Source organism: Pelecanus crispus, chromosome Z, assembly GCF_030463565.1.
Source record: "Pelecanus crispus isolate bPelCri1 chromosome Z, bPelCri1.pri, whole genome shotgun sequence".
In the NCBI taxonomy this organism is placed as follows: domain Eukaryota; kingdom Metazoa; phylum Chordata; class Aves; order Pelecaniformes; family Pelecanidae; genus Pelecanus; species Pelecanus crispus.
In genome coordinates, this window is record NC_134676.1 from 21,333,223 (window position 1) to 21,357,484 (window position 24,262).

The 24,262-nt window shown below is 39.9% G+C and overlaps 1 protein-coding gene across 4 annotated transcripts; it reads right to left on the reverse strand.

The window, feature by feature from the left end:
* Window positions 1-2,814: 2,814 nt before the first annotated feature.
* On the reverse strand, window positions 2,815-23,859 carry MIER3 (MIER family member 3). 4 transcript variants are annotated; one of them, XM_075726317.1, is made up of 13 exons: window positions 23,829-23,859; window positions 23,035-23,059; window positions 20,663-20,808; window positions 18,606-18,740; window positions 17,030-17,150; window positions 15,297-15,382; window positions 15,024-15,096; window positions 12,374-12,525; window positions 11,835-11,916; window positions 7,499-7,590; window positions 6,152-6,279; window positions 5,816-5,961; window positions 3,014-5,732 (listed from the first exon to the last, which is right to left on the reverse strand). In XM_075726317.1, exons 1-13 carry the CDS (start codon window positions 23,835-23,837, stop codon window positions 5,275-5,277), a joined length of 1,653 nt encoding a protein of 550 aa, XP_075582432.1. In that variant the 5' UTR covers window positions 23,838-23,859; the 3' UTR covers window positions 3,014-5,274. The 4 variants fall into 4 exon arrangements, 3 of the variants coding, with proteins under 3 accessions (XP_075582432.1, XP_075582431.1, XP_075582433.1); XM_075726316.1 differs by having other exon boundaries at window positions 7,499-7,593; XR_012831856.1 differs by lacking the exons at window positions 23,035-23,059; window positions 23,829-23,859 and adding an exon at window positions 2,815-2,833 and having other exon boundaries at window positions 4,887-5,732; window positions 7,499-7,593; window positions 20,663-20,788.
* Between the last annotated feature and the right edge of the window lie 403 nt (window positions 23,860-24,262).

Consider the following 24,262-nt stretch of genomic DNA (forward strand, 5'->3'; position numbering starts at 1 on the left):
TGGGCACCAGTATTTTTCACTTGCACCCCCCAGGGCTTTATAATCTTCCTTGATTCTGCCCAGGTTCTGGCTTGTGGTGTCATTTGTGCCCACATGAAAGAGTAGCCGTGGATAGCAGTCTGTGCTCCTGACGAGTTGTGGCACCCTCTTGGCAACATCTCGGACCTTAGCTCCCAGCAGGCAGCATGCCTCTCGTGGCTCCCTGTCAGGCCAGCAGATGGGTGCCTCAGTGCCCCTGAACAGATTGAGTCACCTGCTAGGAGCACTCACCGTCTCTTTTTGCGGTATCCACCGTGTGCTACTGGTACAGTTTCTCCTTGCAGACCTTGCTTGTGGCTGTCTGTGGCTGTTAAATACCCTGTCTGGTTTTGGTTGTGATGCTGGAGGGTGCAGACAAGTGGGGTCCTGCTTTTGTGGTGTCCGCTAGAGGAGCATGGTTCTGAAACCACCTATCTATCTCTGTTTTGGTTTCTCTAATGCTGCACAGCCTTTTAATTGTTTCCTGCAATTTGGCCACCTGACATAACAAATCATCAACCTGTGCACACCTTACACAGATACTTACCTTTTCTCTAGGAGAAGGGTCTGCGCACTCGTTGCAAGCTACCACCTGTACTGAAGTCTCCTTCCTTACCAGTTTCATCTGGGTGGAAGTGTCAGACATCTCAGGGGCTTCTGCAGGAACACTGGTTTTAGCTCTGAGGTGAGTGTCCAGCATCCTGGCAGACCTGGGGCACTTCCCTGGGCTGTGGGCCTACAAGCAGGGTGCAGCACCCCGCCGTGCCGTGGCCTGGCTGCCCGCCGCGCTCCTGGTTGCTGCGCTGCCTCGACCTACTGCTCACCCACAGAACGCAGCGTTGCCGCCGCTGTGTCCCTCGCCCATGCAGTGCTGCTTTCCATTTTGCCACATTTAAGTCTCCTGCGGTTGGTTCCTGGCAGACCTCTCTGCTCCTGCTGGGGTTTCCCTGGCTCTGGGAACCCCCGTCCGCCTCAATCTAGCGCTCAGGCGCAGAACTTACCATTGCCTTGTATCGGCCATGACTGCAAAGACACTCATCTTGCATCTCGTCATCAGGGGAAGCAAAGCTCATTACGTAACTTGGCAAATTACAACTTTTGCTGTTCAGAATGGTATCAGCTCGCACTCATATCTAATTAAAAAATAATCATTTCTTTCCCTGAAGCTTTATTGTGCCAGCTGTTGCAAAAACAAACACGCTGGGCCTAGGAAAGCACAGCACTAATTCTGGCCTTTGACAGAATTGGTATGTAAGATCTTTGATGTAATACAGTGCTTTTCAGGGTCCAAGACTTCATTTTCTTGAGGGAAAGGAAAATCGAGACAAAAACCATTTCATATAGTTTAACTTTAGCATGAAGGCCTAAGCAGAGTAAAATTTTTGTATTCACACCTCTTAATCAGCTTGACATGGATTTAAGGATTTGGGCAAGTTTTCTTACGCAAGATAACAGGAATGTGTTCCCCACAGCTTACCATGTAGTTTTAAATACTGGGTTGTACTGCTGCGATGTGTTATTCTGAAGCTACGTTTAAGTACCATCTAAGATTTTGCCATACTTAAACCATAATGTTTTAATGTTTGTGGGAAATCATTAGTTACTACTTTACCTGGATCGCTGCATGCTGCATTTTTCACTCTCCTCTATGTAACATTAGGTAGCATGGTAGCATGCACTTTAGCGGTACCCAGAGTTCTTAAAATGGGTTCAGAGTTACTGCTAAATATTTCTGAAAACGAAGTAGCAAACATAGTGCAGATGCATGAAAAGCTTTACAAGTAAAGAAAGGTTTCCAGATGTTTATTTCTGGAACTGTACACCAGGTATTAAAGTACAACAAATACAAAATAATGCTCAAAAAAATCAGTGTTTATGTACAAATATTAAAACCAATGCAACAATAGCGACTTCCTCTTGAACATCTGATACTAAAACATGTTCCGATTGTCACTAGATTTGTTGTTACGCACAGGGTACTTACTTTGAACTGAGAATAACTGGAATCTCTGTTTTGTTAGGAGGACTATAACCATTACTACTGTATTTTACAATTGATAGTATCTTCCTTCTTCTTTCAATGAAAAATAGGAATAAAAAAAATAGTAACCTTGTCATTATTTTATAAATTACTGTATTTAGTTTCCCTGTCTGTAGACAATGTGCTTGTAATGCTGGGCAAATAGTGTCCCTGTTGGTCAGTTTATCCATTAGTTTACATTCAAAGTTGAAATACTCACTAGAGACTTTGGTTAAATTAAGTAGTATCACTATGTTCTACTTGATCTGAAGTTTTCCTATATTTTTGACCCTCAGTTTTAAAAATTAAGAACAGGAAACAATTGCACAATTCGTTGACCTAATTGTACACAATTTAGTATTCGTCAAACAGTATTGTACATCCTTCAAGTAAATTCAGCAGTTTGACCATGACAAGAGGAAAACTAAACATTTAAAAACCTAGCATAAGAAGATGATGTATGACTAACCAAAGTAAAAGTATTGCTATAATCACAGCACCAGTTACACTTCTAAATGAATCAGCTACCCTCTTCAGATTCCCTGTACATAAAAAGGATACATTTACCAACACTGCAGTTGCCCATTATGGATTTTTTGGTTTGTTTGTATGAAGAAAAAGTGTGGCAAAGGACAAAGAATTCATCACAGTTTGTTATAAGAATTGTGCTTCACCATCTAGGAACCAAGGCAATGTAATTTCTTCATATGGTTGCAATTCAGTTAACTTCATGCTGACTTTCAAAACGCAATTCTTTTAATAAACAGTAACAAGTTCTCCGTTTAAATGTCTAAACTGAGAGAAAAATAAGTAAGTCCAGCTTTCAAAAGAAAAGTTCAATAAATAGCTATTTTACATGGATAAAGTCATAGTGGTACAAATTTATGAATGTCACATCAAGCATGCACAAAAATGTTACTATACACAGAAGTAGTCAGAAAATATTGAAATAGATATCTAAAAAGATATGAAGAATTTACATATTTACAAAATCTTGCAAATTATTGCCTCATTTTAACAAGGAATTAAAAGTAAACGATACCAGCTAGCTAGCCAACAGGCTAAATAAGATCAGCATTTAAAAATCTATTAGACTAGCCGGAATTCATTTTTCTCTCATATCATTTTCTGAATTTTGGTCAAAAGTTTATTAAGTAACTAAAGTGTCCATTCAACTTGCTGACAACCCAAACCTTAGACAAGTCTCTGTCTACATTAAGAGCCCAGCAATGCATAGATAAACTGAATATATTACTGCATCAGCTAATGAGAATGGGCATGTTCATTTAAGTGCAACTGGTATAAGCATTCAGTCATCTTTGTATAATGATTTTTATACAGACCAGCCACTCACTGTAAACCCATAGATAAACTTGAATGTATAACAATGGAGAATTATGGCCAGTATTTTACAAAATTACATAAAATGTGTTGATTCATAAACAAAAGAAACAAGGTACAAAGTTCAGCACAAAACACAGCAACAAGAAGCCGACAACTTGGCTAAAAATGTCAGAGTACAACACAGGGCCAAGGCTACCCGTTATTTACTGTGTACTTACTAAAGTTATATATTTCAGATGTGTAAGTTAAGAACCGATTACAAAATTATCTCTACTTTTGTCCACTGTGCTAAACTAATTTGTTTTTAATATGGTAAATGTGCTACTGCGTAAACACTTCAAAGCAATCTTCATTATAATGCTGTAAAGAAAACTCCATACGCTGCATCCGAAACTCAGGATGTCAATGCAGTTCACAGTATGCATAATAAATACCCTCTTCCCTTTCAAATATTAAAGTCACTACTTTCTAATTACTCAGCATAACCTTGAAGCAACTATTACAAATATCAACAACGCAAACTTAATCACTTGAATAATGAAAACAAATTAGTGGCAATTAAATTTGTAATACAAACAGTGCAAAGAAAAAGTATGGAGGGAAAGGGGTAATCCTACCGAAGTAAGGTTCAGATTCTCATTAAAAAACCCTGAAAGCTGTATGATACAACAACATGTTCCAAGCCAATACTATGTTTGGTTTGACTCTCCTGCAAGAATTAGAACAAACGTTTGCAAGACAAACTTCCTGGATGGCTAAATTGCACTCAGTGTTCAAAATAAAAAAATCTACTGAAGTTAAATAGTTGCTTTTATGGGAAACATTTTTACTCATCCTTCCCTATTTGACCAAGGTAGCAAAGTGCCATTTTTCAGCCAATGACTTGCCAAAGCAAATAAATGCAATCCACACTAAAGAAAAACTTTCAAATACATACTTCAAGGTTCTACTATTCCTATATAAACTAGATAGTCCCTCAAAACTGTAACACTTTGAACTGCAGTGCTCCAAACAATTTAAGATGTCTTCCAAATGTAGTCTGTTTGTTTAGTGGCAAATCCTAAGCTGTGCAGACTGTAGATTTATACATCAGCTGCCTTAGGAAAGTTAAGGTACACGATTACATTTCTCTTCAAAGTCGTGGACAAAACCCATCCGAATACAATATAGCCTAAAATGCTTTAAGCCAGTAAATTTGAAGTACACAGACACCTATGGCAGCATAATGACTTCTGTGTAAGGTAGCCATGGCCTATAATTTTCCAACAGCATCGAAGTGTTGGTCTTCACACTTTACTCATGTTAAGTCCCTTGTGCTAGCTTCCACCAAGATGAACTTGCTGTTTTGTAAACTGAAGTGCTCTAGTTTAGTATCACATGAGAGAAGGTTCCATTTAAAAAACATCCTTGTATGTTTGTGCAGTTTAAATTAAAGAAACCCATCCCTGCCTTTATAAGGAAAAAAAAAAAAAATGCTACATTGAGCAGGGATTAGGATCGGTACCTGTAAACATTGTTATTCCACTGCATCCGTTACGGCAAAAGTAACTTAGACTAAAAAGCCACTCCAATCCGTTCAGAACTTCTGTGCTGGTTTTGAAATGGTGGCCTCCGTCTACAGGCTTTAAAAAAAAAAATTGAAGCAGAGCTTAAAGCTGCACCACAGAGTTCTCTTAGTCCCAAACTCTGCCGAACATCCTATGACATTTCCACATTTATGGACTGAAAAAAGAAATTACTCTTGATAAATCAAGATATAGTTCTATACATACAAAGACATCACTGATGTCATAAAGTTCAAACTTCCAGTGAAAGACTAAGCAAACCTGATAGCTCCCATCAAGTTTACTACTACTGCATAAAGTACCCACTGTTTGTTTAGTTTTCCACAGTCATTCTGAGTGAAGGGCAGCATGTTGGTGGAGAGTGTGGGTATTAATAAAACCATTTGTCTCATTTGCAGATAGACTGCTGAAGTCAGCCACTGAAACAGCCATTTTGGCACTGGTAATATGGTGTGTGTGGTTCTCAAAGTCCACACCAAGGTTATTAACAGAGACATCATTGATGAAAGATTCTGGGACAGCAATTCCCATTTTCAATCTTTTTGCAGGTCTTTCTGTCTCCTCACTGCACATGTTCATCTGGTTTAACTCTGAATGATAAAAGCCGGTCTCAAATAAATTAAAACAATCACTTTCACCATTGCTAGGCAAGTTAAGCAATTCTTCTGTTCCAACAGGCACATGATTAACTGGTGCTCGGGGTAAGCTGTCCATAGGAGGAAAGGCGTCATCCAGGCAGTTCACATCTGAAGTGTGGCACACTGTAGCTACACTGTTTGTCAATGCTGGAAAAAAGATGAACACAAATGCAAATGAAATAGTTGTTTGCATAGTTACAACAAAAAGATTTTTTTTTTCCTTGATTTACCTGTCAACTCATTGGCAGTGATAGAATTCAGAATGCTTAGCTGTTGATCAGGAATGGTTTCTGTTCGACTATTAGATGTTAAGGCTGAAGAATGCACTGCTCCACCAAGGGCTTCTGCTTCATCTACCAAACGATCCATGTAGTCCCTAAAAGAACATTGCATCCATAAGCTATTATTTAACCAGAAAGCAAGGCCTAAAAATGAAGATGGATTTAATTTCAGTTGCCATAGCCACTGCAGCATTACACTGCAATGACAGATGGGAAAAAAAAAAAACCAAACTTCTACATTTACGATTTGCAACAGAAAACATATTCCAAGAATGTTTTACTTACGTAACTCCTGGATGATGGTTGTATCTCTTCTTTCCAAATCTTGTTTGCTGAGCAAAGTAATCATAACGTTCTGACTTTTTCCACATGTAATAAAAAGCCACACACTCAGCAACTGTTCTGGTTCTTACCTAAAAGAAGGCAAGAATAATTGACAAGATTAATGCAAAGACTTAATGTTTTGCGATCTCCCCAATTCCCATATTCCTGCAATATTGTTAGTTTTATTGTTCTAGTATCTGGAACAAACCAATTAAATTAGGAGACTTCAAAGGGAGCTACAGTTTCAAGTAAGTATTACATTTGTTCTATGGTATGCATTATTGGATTTTTTAAAACTAGACTGAACCTGTACCTACATCTGAAGCATTTTTATATCTAAATATATGTATCAATTTTTTAAACTATAAGATAGACTCATTCTTAAGATGGAACAAGCTGAGCAAATCAATGACCTAAGAGAAGAGAAGCAGAAAAGACTGTGGGTACTTACTCCTTTTGGGAAGGGGCAGAACTGCGGAGGCTTTGACAACAGATAATCACAGCACTAAATGCTTAAACAACAAAATAAAATTCTAGTCTTGCTGAGAAGGTATAAAGGACTCAAAAGACTCATTTTGATCTATGTATTGAGCAGGACTAGCTGACTGTTGTTGAACAGCAACCACAACCCTATGAAGTTTACCTGAAATACAACAAAAGCACCAGACTCCTAGAGAAAAAAAACTCAAGGTGGTATCAAAAGCATAAAGGAGATACAGAGAAAATTTGGAAACATCCATATTGCCAATTGTTGCTTTTTAATAAAAAAAAAAAAAAAAAAAACCAAAAAAAACCCCCAAAACCCAAAAACCCTTATTCTTCAGGCACAGAGGAGTCAATCAGAAGCAATCCAGATCACGATTAGAACTGCTTCACTGGCCAGAAAACAGAGTACTGATGGCTGACTACACTTTCTGAAAACACAAAAAGAGCTAAGCCTGTTCCTGTAAAGTTACACCTTCCTGGTGACAAAAAAAAGTTAAGTAAAGATGCACTCTCCCCGCCACAGCCATGGTATGGAAATACTGTACTTCTAGGAGAGGCACACCTTTAAACTAAATTATTATAATACAAATGCATAAATAGAAGTAATGTCAATGTAAGTCAATTTCAGAGATAACACACTGACTCATCTTGCAATGCCTATTTTTCAATGACACCTGAGGAAAAATTAGCACAAAAATGCCAAGCTGGTTTTAATATGTTGGTTCTTACTTCACTCGTCTGCATGGCTTCTGACAAATGTATTGTCAGATTTTCAGCATCATGTCATCTACCAATTCTTCCATTTAACTGTAAAATACTAACCTTGTTTTTCTGAATGAGATGAAAGTCTTTTCCATAAATCAGAAGTGCGTGTTCAAAGCTTCTGCATTCTTCTTCCGTCCATGCTGTCATCTCTTCTAGACAATTATAAAAGTAGCATGATAAACTTGTTTTCGTTCACTAACCTTCTACAAAGAATAAAGTATGTGTTGCTAATGGATGAATATCCAAATGCACTCTAAAAGAGCCAATAGTTCAGTTATTTAGATCCATGTTCTTTCCTCTATTGCACAGATATCCTACCTGAAATCTAACATTCTTCTTTATACGGACTCATGAAAGAGTTTGATTTCTGAAATCTTTTATCCTTGAGGGCAAAGGACATTCAAAAGATTGATTTATTATTTCTTAGTAAGTTTGTCATCAAAAAAACAAGGTTTGATAACACCAGTGAGGTACCAACCAGTGAGGTAATTTTTCTGAATATTCTTCTCACATAGGATAGAAAGAACAGTGGTTGTTGGAAAAAAGAGTGAAGGAACAGCCTGTTGTGATGGATGCCCCTGCTCTGACTGAGCGAGCAGTACTTTCATTCAGGCACCACTGACAAGTGGGCCTGACTGAAATCAGCCCTGCTGTGCAAACCATGAGAACTGTGCTAGGCTGTATCTTCTCAGAACTAAGGAGTCTAGGCCATGTCTTATCAGGAGCTAACAGTACCAACCCAAGCCGGGACTAGGCAAAGCTAAAACTGCTACAGCTGCACACCCGCACATACACCGAAGGGGAGGCTGACTGCAAGTCAGTCACTTTGCACTACAGGTATCTGTAGCGCCCCCCGAGCCCACTGAGCTCTCCTGTACAGCAGCAGGCTGCACAGAGGTGATCGCCCCTTGAGCAGGGAAGGACACTTCTCAAGGTTACCCTTCAGGGTTGAGACACCCCTTACCCAGCACCTGACGGCTGTAACAAGGTAAGTGAGATTTTACAGTAAGCCTAAAAGTATATTGTATGCTAGCAACACGAATATATATACACACAAGCTATAGCTTAATTATTAGAAGTATAGTAAGTACTAGGGTGTTTGACCACCGCCTAATTATCAATTATCATTATTACATCATTGTTAAACCACTGTTTAATTACTAATCATTTATTGCTTAATTGCAATTTAATTACCAATAATTGATTAATTATCATTTAATTATTAATAAAACCTTTTAGTTAACCCCATAACGATGGCTTTTCTTAATAATTCACCTGCGACAAAAATTGGCATAGTTGGCAGGATGGAGGATTCAATCACTGACTACTTATGAAGGCACGGAGTTAACCCTTCACTGAAAGATGACTGGGTACGTGAAAAGCAGGATAATTTGAATAAGATAAACAAACAGTTGAACCTTGTAAAAGGGAAACTGAAAGATGGTAAAGAGAAAATAATATACAAGATGTTGAAGAGGTATTTAGGAGCTGCGATATCAGTATAAGGAATGTGAAGAACAAGAAATGAGAATGTTATGAGGTTAAACAAAGAAAGCAACAAATGTTGTTACCTCTGCAAATAGACCAATTGCTTAAACAATTGGGCGATGAAAAAGAAAACCACAGGAAAATAGAGGATAAACTAGAACTCATGATAATTCGGGGTCCCAACCCCCCCAGATCCTGTAAAAATTCGTAAGCTAACCATTTCCCCAGAAGACTGGGATGGACATATTTGGGAGGACCCAGTGAAGAACTTTGTGATGAGAGTGAATTAGGTGAATCAGAATTTAAGGTAGCCCCTATTATTAAAACTGAGGTATGTGCCAGACCTCAAGGGGGCAACCAGAGAAAGACCATAAAGACCACTCCATGGGACCCCCTTCAATTGGCCAATCTGCACAAAAAATATGGGCAGAACCCTGGTGAAAGCAAGACTGAATATCTCTGGCATGTCTCCTTAACTGGAGGAGATCATATTATGTTAGATCAGGATGGCTTTTGGGGACCAGGAATGCTCTTGAACAAGGGACCATCCCCTAATATTGAACCACACTCTATTACCTGACGAGCCAGCATATTGGGCAGGAGGCACAGACCCCTGGCATAGGGGAAAGCCCACTGCTATACCAGTAAGATCAGTAAGTGAACTTTTTACTGCCCTTACAAAAGCAGCCTGCCTTCAGGCTACGAACGACAGAGGTGCACATGGTGATTACCCTATCTCTGCCCCTGTAGACACCAAAGCCATGAAACCACTAAGAAGGGGAGCCCAGGCTGTTTTAAAATTGTACCTCATTGCAAAAAAGGATGAAATAAGACAAAACGTAGAACGTAACACTGAGGAGGGTCAGGATGGCCAACCCCACCTCCAATCCATCACGACCTGGGCAGGCTTGATGCATGGCACTGTAAAGCACAGCCGAGAAATGGGGTGGGATGAATTGACACCAGCATGGCGATCCTGAGCTGATGCAGGCAGCAGATGGATCCCCCAAGTAAGACAGACTCCCCAGAACCCCTGACACTTTCCCCAAACTCATAAACCCCCTGGTGAGATAGCGGATCCCTGGAAAAGGCATAATGAACCATGGAGGAAAGCCTTAGCGCTAGGCATACCTCAGGTAGCCATACAAGGCCAACTGACTGGGACCTATACTTAGTCTGATCCAGGCTTTTGAAAAATCAAGGGACATCAGGGAATCCAGAACAAACCAAACCACCATCTGCTCCTAAAGATCCCACAAATAACCCTTTCAGACTTCTTAAGGAGGAACTGGACATTTTTTTTTCCAAGATAAAACCTGTAGTTTCTAAAACTGAATTTTAGTTTCACAAACAACAACCAAAAAAAAATCACTAAAAAAGAGTAAGACTTTTAAAACAAAGTAGCTCTAAATGTTTCAATAGGTCAGTTTTGTTTCAAGTATTGTTGCTTTCCTATCTTGATTTTTGCTTTGGGTCTATATATAATTAAGAAGGAATATTTCAGGCATTTTACATTTGTAATGGTGGGCTAAAAAGTTTCCATTCAGCTGACATTTAAAGCCAGTGGGGGGAAAAAACCCACATTTCAAAACATTTCTGGAAGCAGAGGCTGGACCCAAGACCTTTCTGCTCCCAGATGAAGGTGATAATCATTCCATTGCAAGGCCATTTTCTTTCTTTCTCACCCCACTAATTTTGCACTCCTTACTACAGAGTTCTCAAGATTCAAAGAGAAGAAAAGATCCCTATGTAAACTCTCACTATTAAGAAATTATCTTGGGAGTGGTGGATTTTTAATTATCATCTTGAGAATAGCGGTGAACTTCAGTGGGTCGAGTAGGTAATAGCATAATGGTTACTCTAAGAGACATGCACAGACAGTATTATCATCCCTTCCCACTTTTAATGAGGGTATAGTAAATCCCATCTGACTTGGGGCAGGGTAGGGGGAGTGTACTAGTCCTTAGGACAGAATTTTGGGCTCTGAACCACAAATGGGCAGAGGTATTTTTCAATCCTGAAACAGGAATCTAAATCCGAGAGAGGTCTGGGATTTAGGATACAACGCTGCAACTGATACATCCTTATTGTTTAGGTCTACAGAATCTCTTCTTGCACATCACCTTTCTGAAGCACTGCTCTGATAGTCCTTATTGTCCCCTTCAGCTTAACGTTAGATGCTTAACCTAACCTGTAAACCCTCAGGTTGCCTTTGGATCCAGTTCTGAGTATGGTGTATCTGCCAATTTATACCAGGGCTCATACTCCATTTCTGCTTTATGCCACACATGTTAAAACACAGGACAAAGAACCATCTTTGCTAAATGATAAACTCTGATTTCCATTTAAGGGAGTAATAAAGTTAGTGACAAACAAGATGGAAGTTTCTTTTCCACTGTAAACTCAAGCAGAGCTCTCCACACCCTACCAAAGACCTATAGAACTATACGGTAGAACCAGTTTAGGGTTGGCATAGCACAATGTTAGCACAGTGAGGAAGAGCGTGGGTCTTATTTATACAGTCAGCTATGTTCTCCTGATTCTGGTATAAATGTCATCAGATTATATCATGATCTCAAAAAGATACTGTACTGTGGGTGAGAACTGCCTTATGGGAGTAAAATCACCACTCTCCCCACCCCTCTCCTCAGTCTGTGCCATTTTTACAACAGCAACGGAGGAAAGAAGGGAAGGTGAAAAGCAACGTTTATACAAGTTGCAAACTTCTCTAGCAGCAATTTCCAACTGGACAACAGCCAGATTATACCTAATCTGTGCTAAAGACATCATGGCAAGGGATGTGCTCATCAATCTGATTCTTACTCAAGGTTTTTCGACCCAGCTTTTTTTTATTCTTCCCCCCCCACACACACACCTTTCTGAAAAAACAGGTACTCTCTCTTACCCTGAGATGCCTTTCCATTTGAGCAGTATCTCTCAATTGCTTCTTTAACATTATGGCTACTCTTGAGAAGTTCATACAGTGCCTACAAAACAGAACAAGTCTTTAGAAAGAGTCAAAGTTTGCAAATATCCAATCTAAACTTCTAAAACTAGCCTTTCAATGAGCATACCTGATGTAAAAAAAGAGGATTTATCTTCATACATGACAAAAATTTTAAAACAACCACCAAAACCATCCAAAAGTTGAGGCAAGGTTTAATTAAGAAAATGTAAAACATTATATGCAATTATTAAAACAGCTGGATTTGTCAACAGCATGGCAATCAGAAACATCACAGATCACAACACTGCCAACACTCCAATACTCATAATTTTAGGCATGTGCTTAAAATTACAAGTAAGATCCTGACCCCAATAACATCTAATTAAAAGAAAATAAAGAAATTGAGTATTGCTGCCTTTATAATACAAGGCAGAGAAAGAGAACACATGTTAATTACAAAACAACATGTCGCAAATGGAACAGGATATAAAACATACTTGTTCATTGTCCCGTGTATGTAGTCCTTCAGGAATTCTGCCAATCATTTTTTCATTTCCTGTTCTTAAGGAGGTTTCAAAAAGGTATTCTTTAACTTTACTTTCTGAGATCACATCAGGTTTCCAAAGTAAATGGTCTTCATTTTCATAGGCTGTGAAAACAGAAATCCATTAACGCCAGGTGTGACATTGTTAAGGCTGTAACATTAAAAGCTATTTCACAAAGACAAAGAACAGGAACACAGAAGTCATCAAATCAAGCACCATCAAGCCACGTTTAAAGTGCAGCTAACTTTTTTCCCCAAAAGCCTCAGTAAAGACACAGACTGCAGCATGACATGGCAAAGAGATTCAGGTTCCATGAGGGTAAGTTAAGACACTGAACTCTGGGGACAGAGTCTTCACAAAGGAGCAGCTTGTTGACAGCTAGATGATTCCAGTCAAATTATGCATATGTATTCATCATCTTCATACAAACAAACTAGCAAAACCATTCACAGTTTTATTCAGCTGTTTTCAAAAAATAAACTATAGTTTACAGTAAAAGAGTGTAGGATATTACTTTAATATTTCAAATACTACATGTAAAAAAAAAAAGAGGAGGTGGCTAATTGGTCATTTTCAACTAAAATTTGCCAAGAATTAATTAACAGAATGGAAACCTAGGTCTCAATGTGGTAATTTGTTTTTTCATTCACTAACAACTGAATGCTGTTAAGAACTTGTACACTGCATACTTTACAAGCAATCAGGATGTACAGTCCTCCTTCATCGTACACTGAAATAATGTATACACCTCTTCAGTAGCTTATTTGAAAGACAGTATATGGGAAATACATACACAAGAGTTGGCCTGAACCTTTCTCAGTCTGTGCACATATTTCAATTCTAGATGAAACTATAAATCCTTTACTCTGATCAATAGATGTGATTAACATTGCACCTAATGTTTTACGTACTCTCGGTGATATAAAATTAGAGAGATACTCAATTCAAACACACAAGCATAATGGCTGTTACAGTAGAAGAGATGAAGGTTCTCAAATCTCTTGCAAAACTGCAGGGAACAATATTAAGCTAAGGTGAGGAATAAAATTGTATCTCCTCTGAAAGTTCTATTACAGCTTAAGAACATGGAAAGCTTTCAAACAGACATGTTACACGTGTAAGGTTTATAGAAGAGCAGAACTGCCTTCTAGCGCAACTCTGGTAGCTGGGACTATATAGCAGAAATATAAACCCGTTTGCCATTACAAGCTCTTCAGGGAGCACGGAAGAGGCTTTCACAGAATCCTCCACCCCTACAACCAGGTCCAACCTCTCTGAGCACTGCTGATGCTCAGCTTCAACCTCCTTTACCAACCAAGACATGCCAGCACTTCTTGCTGGAGTCCATGACTAATTATCTCAAGAGGAGCTCCTTGGGCTCTCTGATTTGGGAGCTACCTCTTTGCTCTTAGCCATGCCAGCAGACAAGACTCCCACTGCTTCTCTCCAGCACCAGCTCATTCCAGAGAAAGTTGTCAGATTAACCCATTCCTGGTCATCCTCTGGTTATTGGCCCTTCTCGAGTTCTTGGCTGAGGAGAAGTCAAGATGTGTAACTAGTAAAAGAACTATGCAGATAAATCCGGTTCTTAGTCCTCCATTTCTTACAACCCATAAGCATCATGCCTGAATCTTAGAAAACAGGAGACTTCCCTAGGTCTCTTAAGCAACCCAAGAGATGTTCACTTGCTAATACTTCCAGCTCCATCCATACCAAAAATTCTTCACCTCTATTGCAAAGGATCATTCTTCAAAAAAGCAGCTGGTAATGGTAAAAAGACTTGATATACTTCACTAGAATAGTATTCCCATGAAATGTTACAGTTCGAACACAAGCAATTTAAAAGAATATTGAAAATTTACAGAAAAAAACGGGATGCCCTTCATTTATTAACATATCCTCCAAACTGTTCCTTAATTTCACAGCTGTTTCACTCATGAGCAAATTTCTTTCATTATTTGCTTTCTGAATTTCACAGCTATATGTGCTATACTTTTTTCAGAGTAAAGGCTCCTAAAGATACCAAATAAAACTCTATTAAGTAAGTTTTTTTTCTACTCTAGCACAATTGAAGTTTTTAACCTAACTTTACACTGGAATAACATCATACTTAAAACATCATATTTTTAAAAGACAGCGTATTAGGACCTACATCTTCTACTCATGGTCTGTGATTTTAAAATGGTTTATTGCTTTGTTTTCCATATCTATTTTGTAACCCACACTGTTGTGCTTCCAAAAAAACAAGCAAAGAGAACTAAGATACATGCTCACAGCCCAGTTATGGTACTTTGATGAAAATATCTCCTTCTTGACCCACCGTTTGTTGCCTCCTAGTATTACTAGATACTTCAGAATTAACGCTGTAATCCAGCCTCTGATGCTTTCTTGAGAGTGTCCTCTCAAAGTTGAAGAATCACACTTCTGAGATACAATTATGTAGTTGTGTTACTTCAGTTTTCCAGTGCCTTTTTTTTTTTCTTTTAAGGTCTCTGAGACTTTAACAAAGCCACTGAATTTACCTTTAAACTTAAATAACATTTTCCCATTAACTGCTATGTATAAACATAAAATAAAAAGTAAAACAGTCAGAAGAACTTACCCTTTTCATCATCACTGTATCTGCCAAGGTAAGGTGGAATTTCAGCCTGGTACTGTGAACCAACCATTATTTCCTGACAATATAATAAAAACAAAAAGAGAAAGGTATTAACTTAATACTTTGTATATGGAAGCATTAAAAATGCCATTAACCTGACATTTGGCAGAGAATTCCAGAATTAAAGTACTACTTTAGATATATACTATAAATCTTAATGCATTTTTCTTAACAGTAAATTTTTTTAACTTCTTTTTTTTAAGATATAATTATTACCTTTCTCAAATCTTCAGATGAATTACCATTGTCGGCCTCTACATCTTCACCATCTGATTCCTTATCTCCATCACACGTAGTGTTTGCTTCAGACACAAAGAAGTTTGGTTTTAGCTAGGAAGATTTTCAGTTCAAACACAGAGCTACAAGCTATCCCTTACTTTTGAAAGGAGCACCTGCTTTTATTCTGGGAAGCACTTATGAGTCTGTTGATCTACATTTCTATCAAACCAGCATGAAGTCAGAAGGCACTGGTACTTGTATACTGCAGAACTGAAACATTTATCATCACTGCAACTGAGACAATCTACTATATTTCTAACAGTCAAAAGGACACGAGATCATTTTTCCTCATCAATTTTCTCCAGTAAAGGCTTATATCTCACAGAAAAGGTATGAGAAAACCAGAAAACTTCCAGGGCTATGACTTAGCCTCAAGTTAATCACAAAGTAAAGTAAAGTTGAAAGCATGTCTTTATTACCTACTAAAACCCTTCATCAGAAGTTTTAATGGGCATGCAAAACATTCCTTCAAATAAGGCTGCCTCGGCATGGGTTGAAGATACAGGAGAGATATACAAAATGGAATAAGCGAAAGAGAGCAAAAACTGCTTATTCCTCTTTCATCTTTTTCATGTTTTTTTTTTTTTGTTTTCCTTATGAAGAAATACAGCAGAGCACTCCAAGCAATTCAAATACAGTACTCAATAGAAAAACTCGTATTTTAGAATCTGGAACACTGTGGTACTGGGTTCTGAAGTAAAGCTATTTTTATAGCTGTATAATCCCCGGCAGAATGGAATCTAGTCCTGATACGATTAAAGCTGGTTGGTATTCTCAAACTTCAGAAACAACATGCTCATCCATAGGGTTGCAATTTTAGCTTCATCACAACTAAACAGAATTGTCAACAGCAGAGACAACATCCAAGACTGCATGCTCTCCTTCTGTAGTCATTATGACAATCACCAGTCTATCTCTTTTTGTTGTTAGAAGTAGCAAGCAAGAAGCTAACCTGAATGCATGACATAACAATACGCCTGGATAATCACTGGCAATTATTTTTTCCAATTAATGCAAATTTAATAAAATAGACTACATTATGTATTAGACACGTTTATCTTAAAACTTCATGTTATCTTACTACCTGAGAAATGGACAAAGATCAGAAAAGCTGAAACTGCCAACGGCACAGAGAACTGACATCTCCCTCCCCGAAATGGTGGATATTCAATTTTAAAATGTCCAGCCAAAAGTTCTAACAGAGAATGTAACATTCTGATAAAAAAACATGCTAGCTGAAAACAAAGACAACTGTTTCTTAATCCTCAGTAATATGAGGGGCTAATCTTTTTTTCTATAAAGCTGCCACACTTTCAGTGTCATATTAATTAAATTTAAAAGAATTTAAAAGAATAGGTTACATATTCATGTAATTCACTAACACTGAAAATCATGAAGGGTGTTCCTCAATACCACATTAACTATTAATTATGAAGTTATGGTATTTGTAGAGAAATTAATTTTACTTGTGCTTTGAGCACAGTACCAAATACAAGCCCTTCAGGTAATCAGTAATACCACCAAAGACAACATTGTACAACATCCTGCAAAGCACTGTTTCTCAATTCCCAGTAAAGTCAGCACTGCTCTGCAATTTTGATATTTTAAGCTAGGAAGCTATACATAATGCTAAGACTTTTTGAGTACTATTATAAAATTAGGTTTCCTACATCTTAACGGCCGAGGAAAGAAGTCAGTAGCCTCATGTGAAGTAACTGATGGTGTCAAGTCATCAGCAGAGGACTGTGTTTCTTCATCATCACCTGACAAGAGGTCTTTAGCGATTTCCTCCTGTATCATTAAAATAAAAAAGTAAAACCTCAGACTGACTATTAAATACAGACCGGTAAGCATTTAGATTCAGCAAATTGTAAATCTCATTAATTAAAATTAATTATTTTACCATAAGTACATTTAGCAGACCATACTCCCTTAATTAAAAAGCTAGTTTGTTCCTCCTAAATCTAAGAGCAAATATAACCATTCATTTCAGAGTTGAACACAGGGGTCCATTTCCCCTTCGTCTTCCACTAAAATAAACACACAAGAAGTAACTTCTGCACGCATCAATCTCAGCTGTTCCTCCAGTTGCTTCCAATGAAAAATGCCAGCAGAAACCACCTCAAATCTTCAGTATACTGCCATTCTTTGCATCACAGATTGCCGAAGCTTTAAAAGGCTGTTACCCCTTAAACTCGGGGAGGGTGGGGGGTGGTGTGGGAACTAGCCAACAGCCACGCGCTTTTGTAGACTTTTGCTCAGAGAACAGTTACAGATAGTACACAACCTGTTATCCTCCCAAAACACAAAAAAAATGACGGTTCTGTAGGTTAACAAAAGAGATATTAAGAAAGAAAAAGTACACTTCCTCCACTAGCAGACATGTTTGAACCGCTCTGCATAGAGGGTAGGAAGGGAAAGAACGGTATTAGACAACAAGCCGACTACATTTCTGTAGCCTCAACACAATCGTGAATCCTAATGAGAATCAGATGTGCAGAGCCATCATTATACCCTACTTTCTGTGGAGTTTACCATTACATCATACTCACAGAAAGTAAAAAAAAAAAAAAAAACAAACCACCCCCAAAAAAGACATATACTTGCTACCTACATACTTTATAATCGAAACTACTAGCTGCATATGCTTTGTAGCCAAAATCAGATTAAAATCTCAGAATATAGTTTGCAAATCACAAAAACTGAAGTTTCAGGTTTTTACATCAGCAATGCAACACATACAGTCAATGCACAGAAAACAATCTCTCGGTCACTCCCCAAAGTTGAGACCTTTCCAAATGATATGCATTTGAAAGCAACATTCCAAAGCATTCAGGAGTGCATTTTCAAGTTATCCACAAACGTTTTGATACTTGACATGTGTGTTGGAAGCCAGAATTATTATTTCCAGATATTGCATACATTATTAAAAAAATCCCACTTCCATTAAAAAAAACCCACCTATTTAAAGTTCTCTGGATGTGTTCTAGAAGAACTGTTAACTTACTCATTTCTCATTTGTAGTAATATAGTGCCACTGAAGTTGCTATGCATTTGTAAGTGTGATAATTATAATTAGAACTATATCCTCAATATCCTTGAAAAAGAATGAATTCACAGTAGTATTGTACATTGAAATTAACAAAGATACGTATTTTGTAACATCAAGAGGTAGCAAAATACAATTTAAGGTCACCTGATTTCTGCTTTTAAACCACAATACAGGGGAAAACGATTCTGACTTACTTTATCTAGAGTCATATCTGGAAGTTCATCTGCAAGTTCACTTGGAGAGCTATCCGCACTGGAACCTGCCATAACGGGAATCGTGGGTTCATAGCCATAGAATGCCAGTAAATCTTCCAATGGCATGTTTCCTTCCTAATACAAGAGGATTTACAAACATTTCAACATAGTGCTAAACACTTGTAAACGGTTCAGGCCTAAAAGGATAAAACATATTTTGAAGAACAAAAGTAAAAAACAAAGAAAAACTTAATTGAAAGCAGGAATCTTGAGTGAAGATTTAAGGTATTTTCAGGACTGAAATAATCCGTAACCATGTCTCTTGCCATATAGTGAAGTCCCATCAAGGTATTGAAGAAAACTGTTTACTGGATGAAACTAAAGAATAATTATTAAAAATTTGCTCTTTATCTGATTAATACTGTAGAGCATGATTTGCCTACTTGACTTCAAGACAGAAGACATCCTAGAAACACTAACAACCCCCCTAACATGAGAGAAATGCAGAAAAACTTGAAGACTTTAGTCCTACGTAGTTTCAGCTGCAAGTGTGCAAAAACCCACAGAAGTAAACCAATATAGCAACTTTTAAGCCCTCCTGTCCACCTCCTGCACAATATAGTTCATGACTGTTGAGAAGGTAACAGGGGAAAGACAGCTAATGATACAGAAGGCAAAAACTAAAGAAAGGCTTGATTACTAACTTGTTTTTTCCAACAGCTTTTGATCAAGTGATTGAAGTATGTATCATCATACTTGCATCCTAATACAATTAATAAAACAATAAACAGTTGAGATTTTTTGTTACCTGACTCAAGCCATTAAAATATTAAAAATATTTTCCAATGTTTATACCTTTAGAAGTTTTATTACCTTCAAAAATTTCTTGCTGAACTCATACACTGATTAAATTACTTGTTTTCTTTAGTCAGCTAATGTCTTAGTCCTGCAAAGACTTTTCACAATGGGTAAACATAAACTCATGTCCAAGTCTTTCCAAGATCGGGACCTAAAGTAATAAAGTGTTCAAGATGAGTGGCTCTCAGTCCTTCTTCCTTCTATTATAGAAGTAATAAGATGATTTTGTGGAGTAACAACTCCATTTTAACTACCAGACTTGGCAAGCTGCTTCGTTATTACAATTGCAAGTTCATAACCAGGAAAAATATAATTGTAAAGGTAGCAGGCAAAAAAAAAAAAAAAAAAAAAAAAAAAATCAGTAGTATAAACACTGTCAACTCCACATTTAGAAAATCTGTTTTTACATGGACTACAAAAACACAGCCTCATATCTGATACTAAAAATTACACTTTCCTGGAACTCTGTTAACCAAAATCTGCAGTTATGCTGAGTGGTGTAAGTGGGTCACTGAACAGTAATGCAAGCAGCAACACTTTGTGGGTGTTCAGCATTCAGCATGCGTTTAAAATGGGTAATGCCCTGCCACAGATGAACAAGAAGTGTAAACAGGAAAAACATGTAATTAAAGAGTATAAAATGGAATAGGAAAAGCCAACAAGCACACTGGTCATTTTGTACACCTACCGAATGCCAAACTGATGAAATTAAGACATAGAACTACCATTTACATAGCAAATGAATGTGATCCATCATGCCTAAAACAGGACTGTTTGTTTACATATCGGAAAAGCAAAACCTGACCAACAGAATGAAATACAGCTAGCTGTCACTTAATAGTGTGCAAAATGTACAGCTTCAACTTATATCCAACTTATAAAGCTTAGAAATGGTAAGTGGTATTAGATGACAGGACTCTCAAACCTGCTTCAGTTATTTCTCTACCGAAGTGAAAGAACTACTACATGAAAAAGAATATGAACTTAACATGACACTAATATCTTTAAGAAGCTAAAGTTCAGCCTTTTTGTGAGGATGCACTGCTATATCCTAATCAAACCTGATTTTTGATTTTTTTTCTTTTTTTAAAGACGCTGCAAAGGCATGTTGCAGGCAACTGCATTACAGGTTGAGTGTTCTTTTCACTAGAAAAGCTACAACATGTATGGACATTTATGAAAGCGTAAGTCACTCTTACTTTTTCTAAATCTTCAATTTCAGAGCTGAAATTCTTGCTTTCCTCCATCATTTCCTCTTCTTCGAGAGTTCGCTCATCATCATAATCATGTACCAGCATTTCAGCAGATGGGTCAAAGTCATGATCCTCAGACGATAAAGAGCCAACTATCAAAAAAAACCTAATTTGAGTCATTTTTTTTTTCTATACCAATATAGAAATTACATCACAGAAAAAAATACGATTGCATGAATTCTCCTACATACAGGGTCAGAACTCTCAGTGGAATAACTGGAACAAATTCCTAACAACCTGACAAATTCAGTTGTTTCAGCTGGCCTTTTCTTTTCGTATTTTTAAGTAATAGGTGAAGTCTTCTCTCTTGCAGTATATAGTACTTGGGAGAAGTACCTAAACTACTAAAATGAAGTTTCAGAAAGTACAATCCCAAATTAGTATTTTACTGAATAAAAGATTGTTCAAAACAGCCTTAAAATCATCATTAAGGTACAAAGCACACACGTCACAAGATTTCAGATGCTGCAAGACTGTGATTATTTACAGACTCTGATTCTACTTATGTGATTTATATGGTAACAAGCACAGTTTTTCACTGGTAAACAGCTAACTTAGGCTTGCTACTAAAGTAAAATAAACAAACAGCGAGATTCACTTCAGATTAGTATAGCCTCACAGATGGACCTTTTATTAAAACTAATTTAATTCTTAGCACTTCATCTAGAGAAGAATAATAAACATAGCAGAATTTCAAGAAATATTGAGGAAAATATACCGGAAATAACAAAATGCTTCTAATGGATCACATTAATTAACAAGCCATTGTGACAGCTCTGTGGTCCGACAGACAACTTTTTCATTACTCAAGAGGATACTCATAACTCATCAAAAACGTACTGTTATTATTAAGTGCATTTTGTCAACTGTTAGAAAGGTTATCATTAGATTCAGCAAGTTTTAAAAATGCAGATATTCTGTACCGCAAAGTCAGTGTTCTACAATGGAAATCACTGAATTACAGGGTTGTTTTGCTCTTTAATGTTCACTTTCTTATGGCTTTCAGGATGGAGACAAGAAACAGATTAGGCTACTTCTCTTTCACTTCTGGTTTCCCCTTCTAGTTCTTACATACTAGCGCTCTGTTGCAATCCTTGGCTTACAAGCAGCAAAGAAAAGGTTTATTAAGAATTATTTCCATGTTAAGAACTTCTTCAGAAGTTTTGAAGGAAATAGCTACAAATTTTCAATCCTCTTCAGAAAAATAAAGCAGTATCCCTCTTTGCACTGCTTCCAGCCTTGAAAGAGACAGTTGCATATACCAACACTTCTGAGTCTTAAAGCATCTAATTTTTCAGCACTTATGGTAAGTGTTCATTCCTCACACGCAGGTAATTAAAGCAAACCTTGTCTGTTTAGCTCACTTAAGACAATATTGTGAATGTTCATAGTACTGTAGAGAAACATTCAGGCCAAAAATGCTTTTTATTCACATGCTATTCATATTATGGTCTCATAGAACTTTCAGTATAGCTGATAACACTATTCCAATTACAATAATGACATTACGTGTTGAATTTTCCTGCTGTGGGCCATCACATCCTGATCCAGTTTTAAGGAAGTGCCAACTGCCTTAATGTAGCATGTATGTGTGCTTAAGATCATTGCTTCTAATTGCCATTCTAATCAATTTTATGTTTGAGTAACTCAAGTGGAAGTTCTATCCCACTCACAGACTTCAGATAAAAAGTCCCACTTTTTTAGTAGTTCTGAATGACTAATATCCCCTTTAAAATATTTAAAACCACATTCAAAAACAAGCTCAATAAATTTCATAAGACTAGTTAAAAAAGATGACAAACAGCCAATGCAGAAGGCAGTTACACAGAAGCAAATACATTCCCCAAATACTTCTTCAACAGTAGCCCTGCTGATATTAACTATGCTTGCTTGTGTAAAGTATTCCAAAGAACCTTAACAGCAGTTAAAGCCTTAAAAATTACTTATCATTAAGATTTTAAATGTTTTCTGTTATTACCAAGAAGTCAAAAATTTACACAAGCCTGTAGTTATCAGCAACAAGAGAAGCAGTCTCTCTCCAGGCTAAAATGGCTTTACTGAGATGCTGACTGAAAAGTGCTACAAAACTTTGTTTTCATTTTGGGTTCCGAGCAGCCAATTACTAACTGCAACCGGAGTTAAGGGAAGGACTCCACAGCGCACATCTCCTTCTCTTAAAAATCTGGCAGGCGGTTAACAGCGTGCACATGAAGCGTTAGGAGAGCTACGAGGGGATAAAATTGGGAAGGAGCAGGAAGGAGGGAGCGGCGTGCAGGCGGCAGGCCGGGTGCCGGAGCAGGAGGTGGGCGAGGACGAACCTGGGCTCGAACTCCCAAAGGAAGCCTGCGGGGAGAAGAGAGAGCAAGGTGAGAGCGGGCTCCCTCCGGCCCGGCGGCAGGCGGGGGTCTTCATTTCACGCTCGCCCCCGGAGCTGCCCCCCTCCCCCGCCGCTCCCCTTTCCGCCGCTCCCCGCCGGCCTCGGCCCCAGTCCCCGCGTCCCGCCCTGCTGGCCCCTCCATCCCGTTCCCCCTCTCTCATCCCTCCTTCCCTCGCTCGCTCGCTCCCCGCCTGCCGCTCTCCTTCCCGCCTCCTCCGCTGGCACAAGCCCCCCAGGAGCCGCGCCCGGCCCGGCCGGCGCTCCCGCTCCCTCCGGCCCCGGCGGGACATGACAGGGGCAGGCAGCGGCGGCGGCAGCCGGACCGGCCGCCGCCTCTTCCCCGCTCCCAGCCCGGGGCTCGCTCCTCCTCCCTCCCGCCGGGCGTTTCGCCATCGGCCGCGCTGCGGCGGCGCCGCCGCCGGCCCGGCCCGCGACCCCCGGGGCCCGGCGCGGCGGCCGCGCCCCCCTCCGCGGCCTGTCGGCCGCCCGCGGGCTGCGAACCCGGCACCCGCGCTGCGCGGCGCCCGCCGTGCGGCCTAGTCGCGCAGGCTCCCGCTGCCCCGGCGCCGCCGGCTCCGCCGCCCGCCGGGCCGCCCCGCTGGCCCCCCCAGGCCGCCGGGCCGCTCCGGAGGCGCCTTACGGGGATGCCGAGGCGGGCGCGGGGGGCCTGCGGGCGGCGGGGCCCCGCGGGGAGCCGGCCGAACCCCGGCGCCCCAGCCCGCTTTCCCCGCTCACCTCCGCCATATTGGGACGATCGGGCTGAGGAACAGCGCTGCGCCGAGTGCCCGGATGGGGCCGCTAAGCCAATGGCAGCCGCCGAGCCCCAGCCGGAGCCGGCCGGGGAGGGAGCGGAGGGGCCGGCGGGACCGGGCTGGGGCGGAGGAGGCGGTGCCGGGGCAGGGGCAGCGCCGGGACCCCACCTCCGGCGGCGCCGCGGCCTCCCGCCCCGGCCGGCGAGGGCGCTCTGCCCGCCCCGGCCCGCCGCGCCCCGGCCCGGCCCTGCCCAGCCCCGCCCGGAGAGGGCGCTCGGCGCCCGCCGCCCAGCCCCGGCCGGAGGGGCGCGGCGCGGCGCGGCGCCGGCCGTCGCCCTCCGCCCGCCCCGCCCGGGGAAGCCTGGGCCGGCAGAGGCGGCCCGCCCCGGGGCGAGGCGAGCGGCAGCCGGCGGGGCC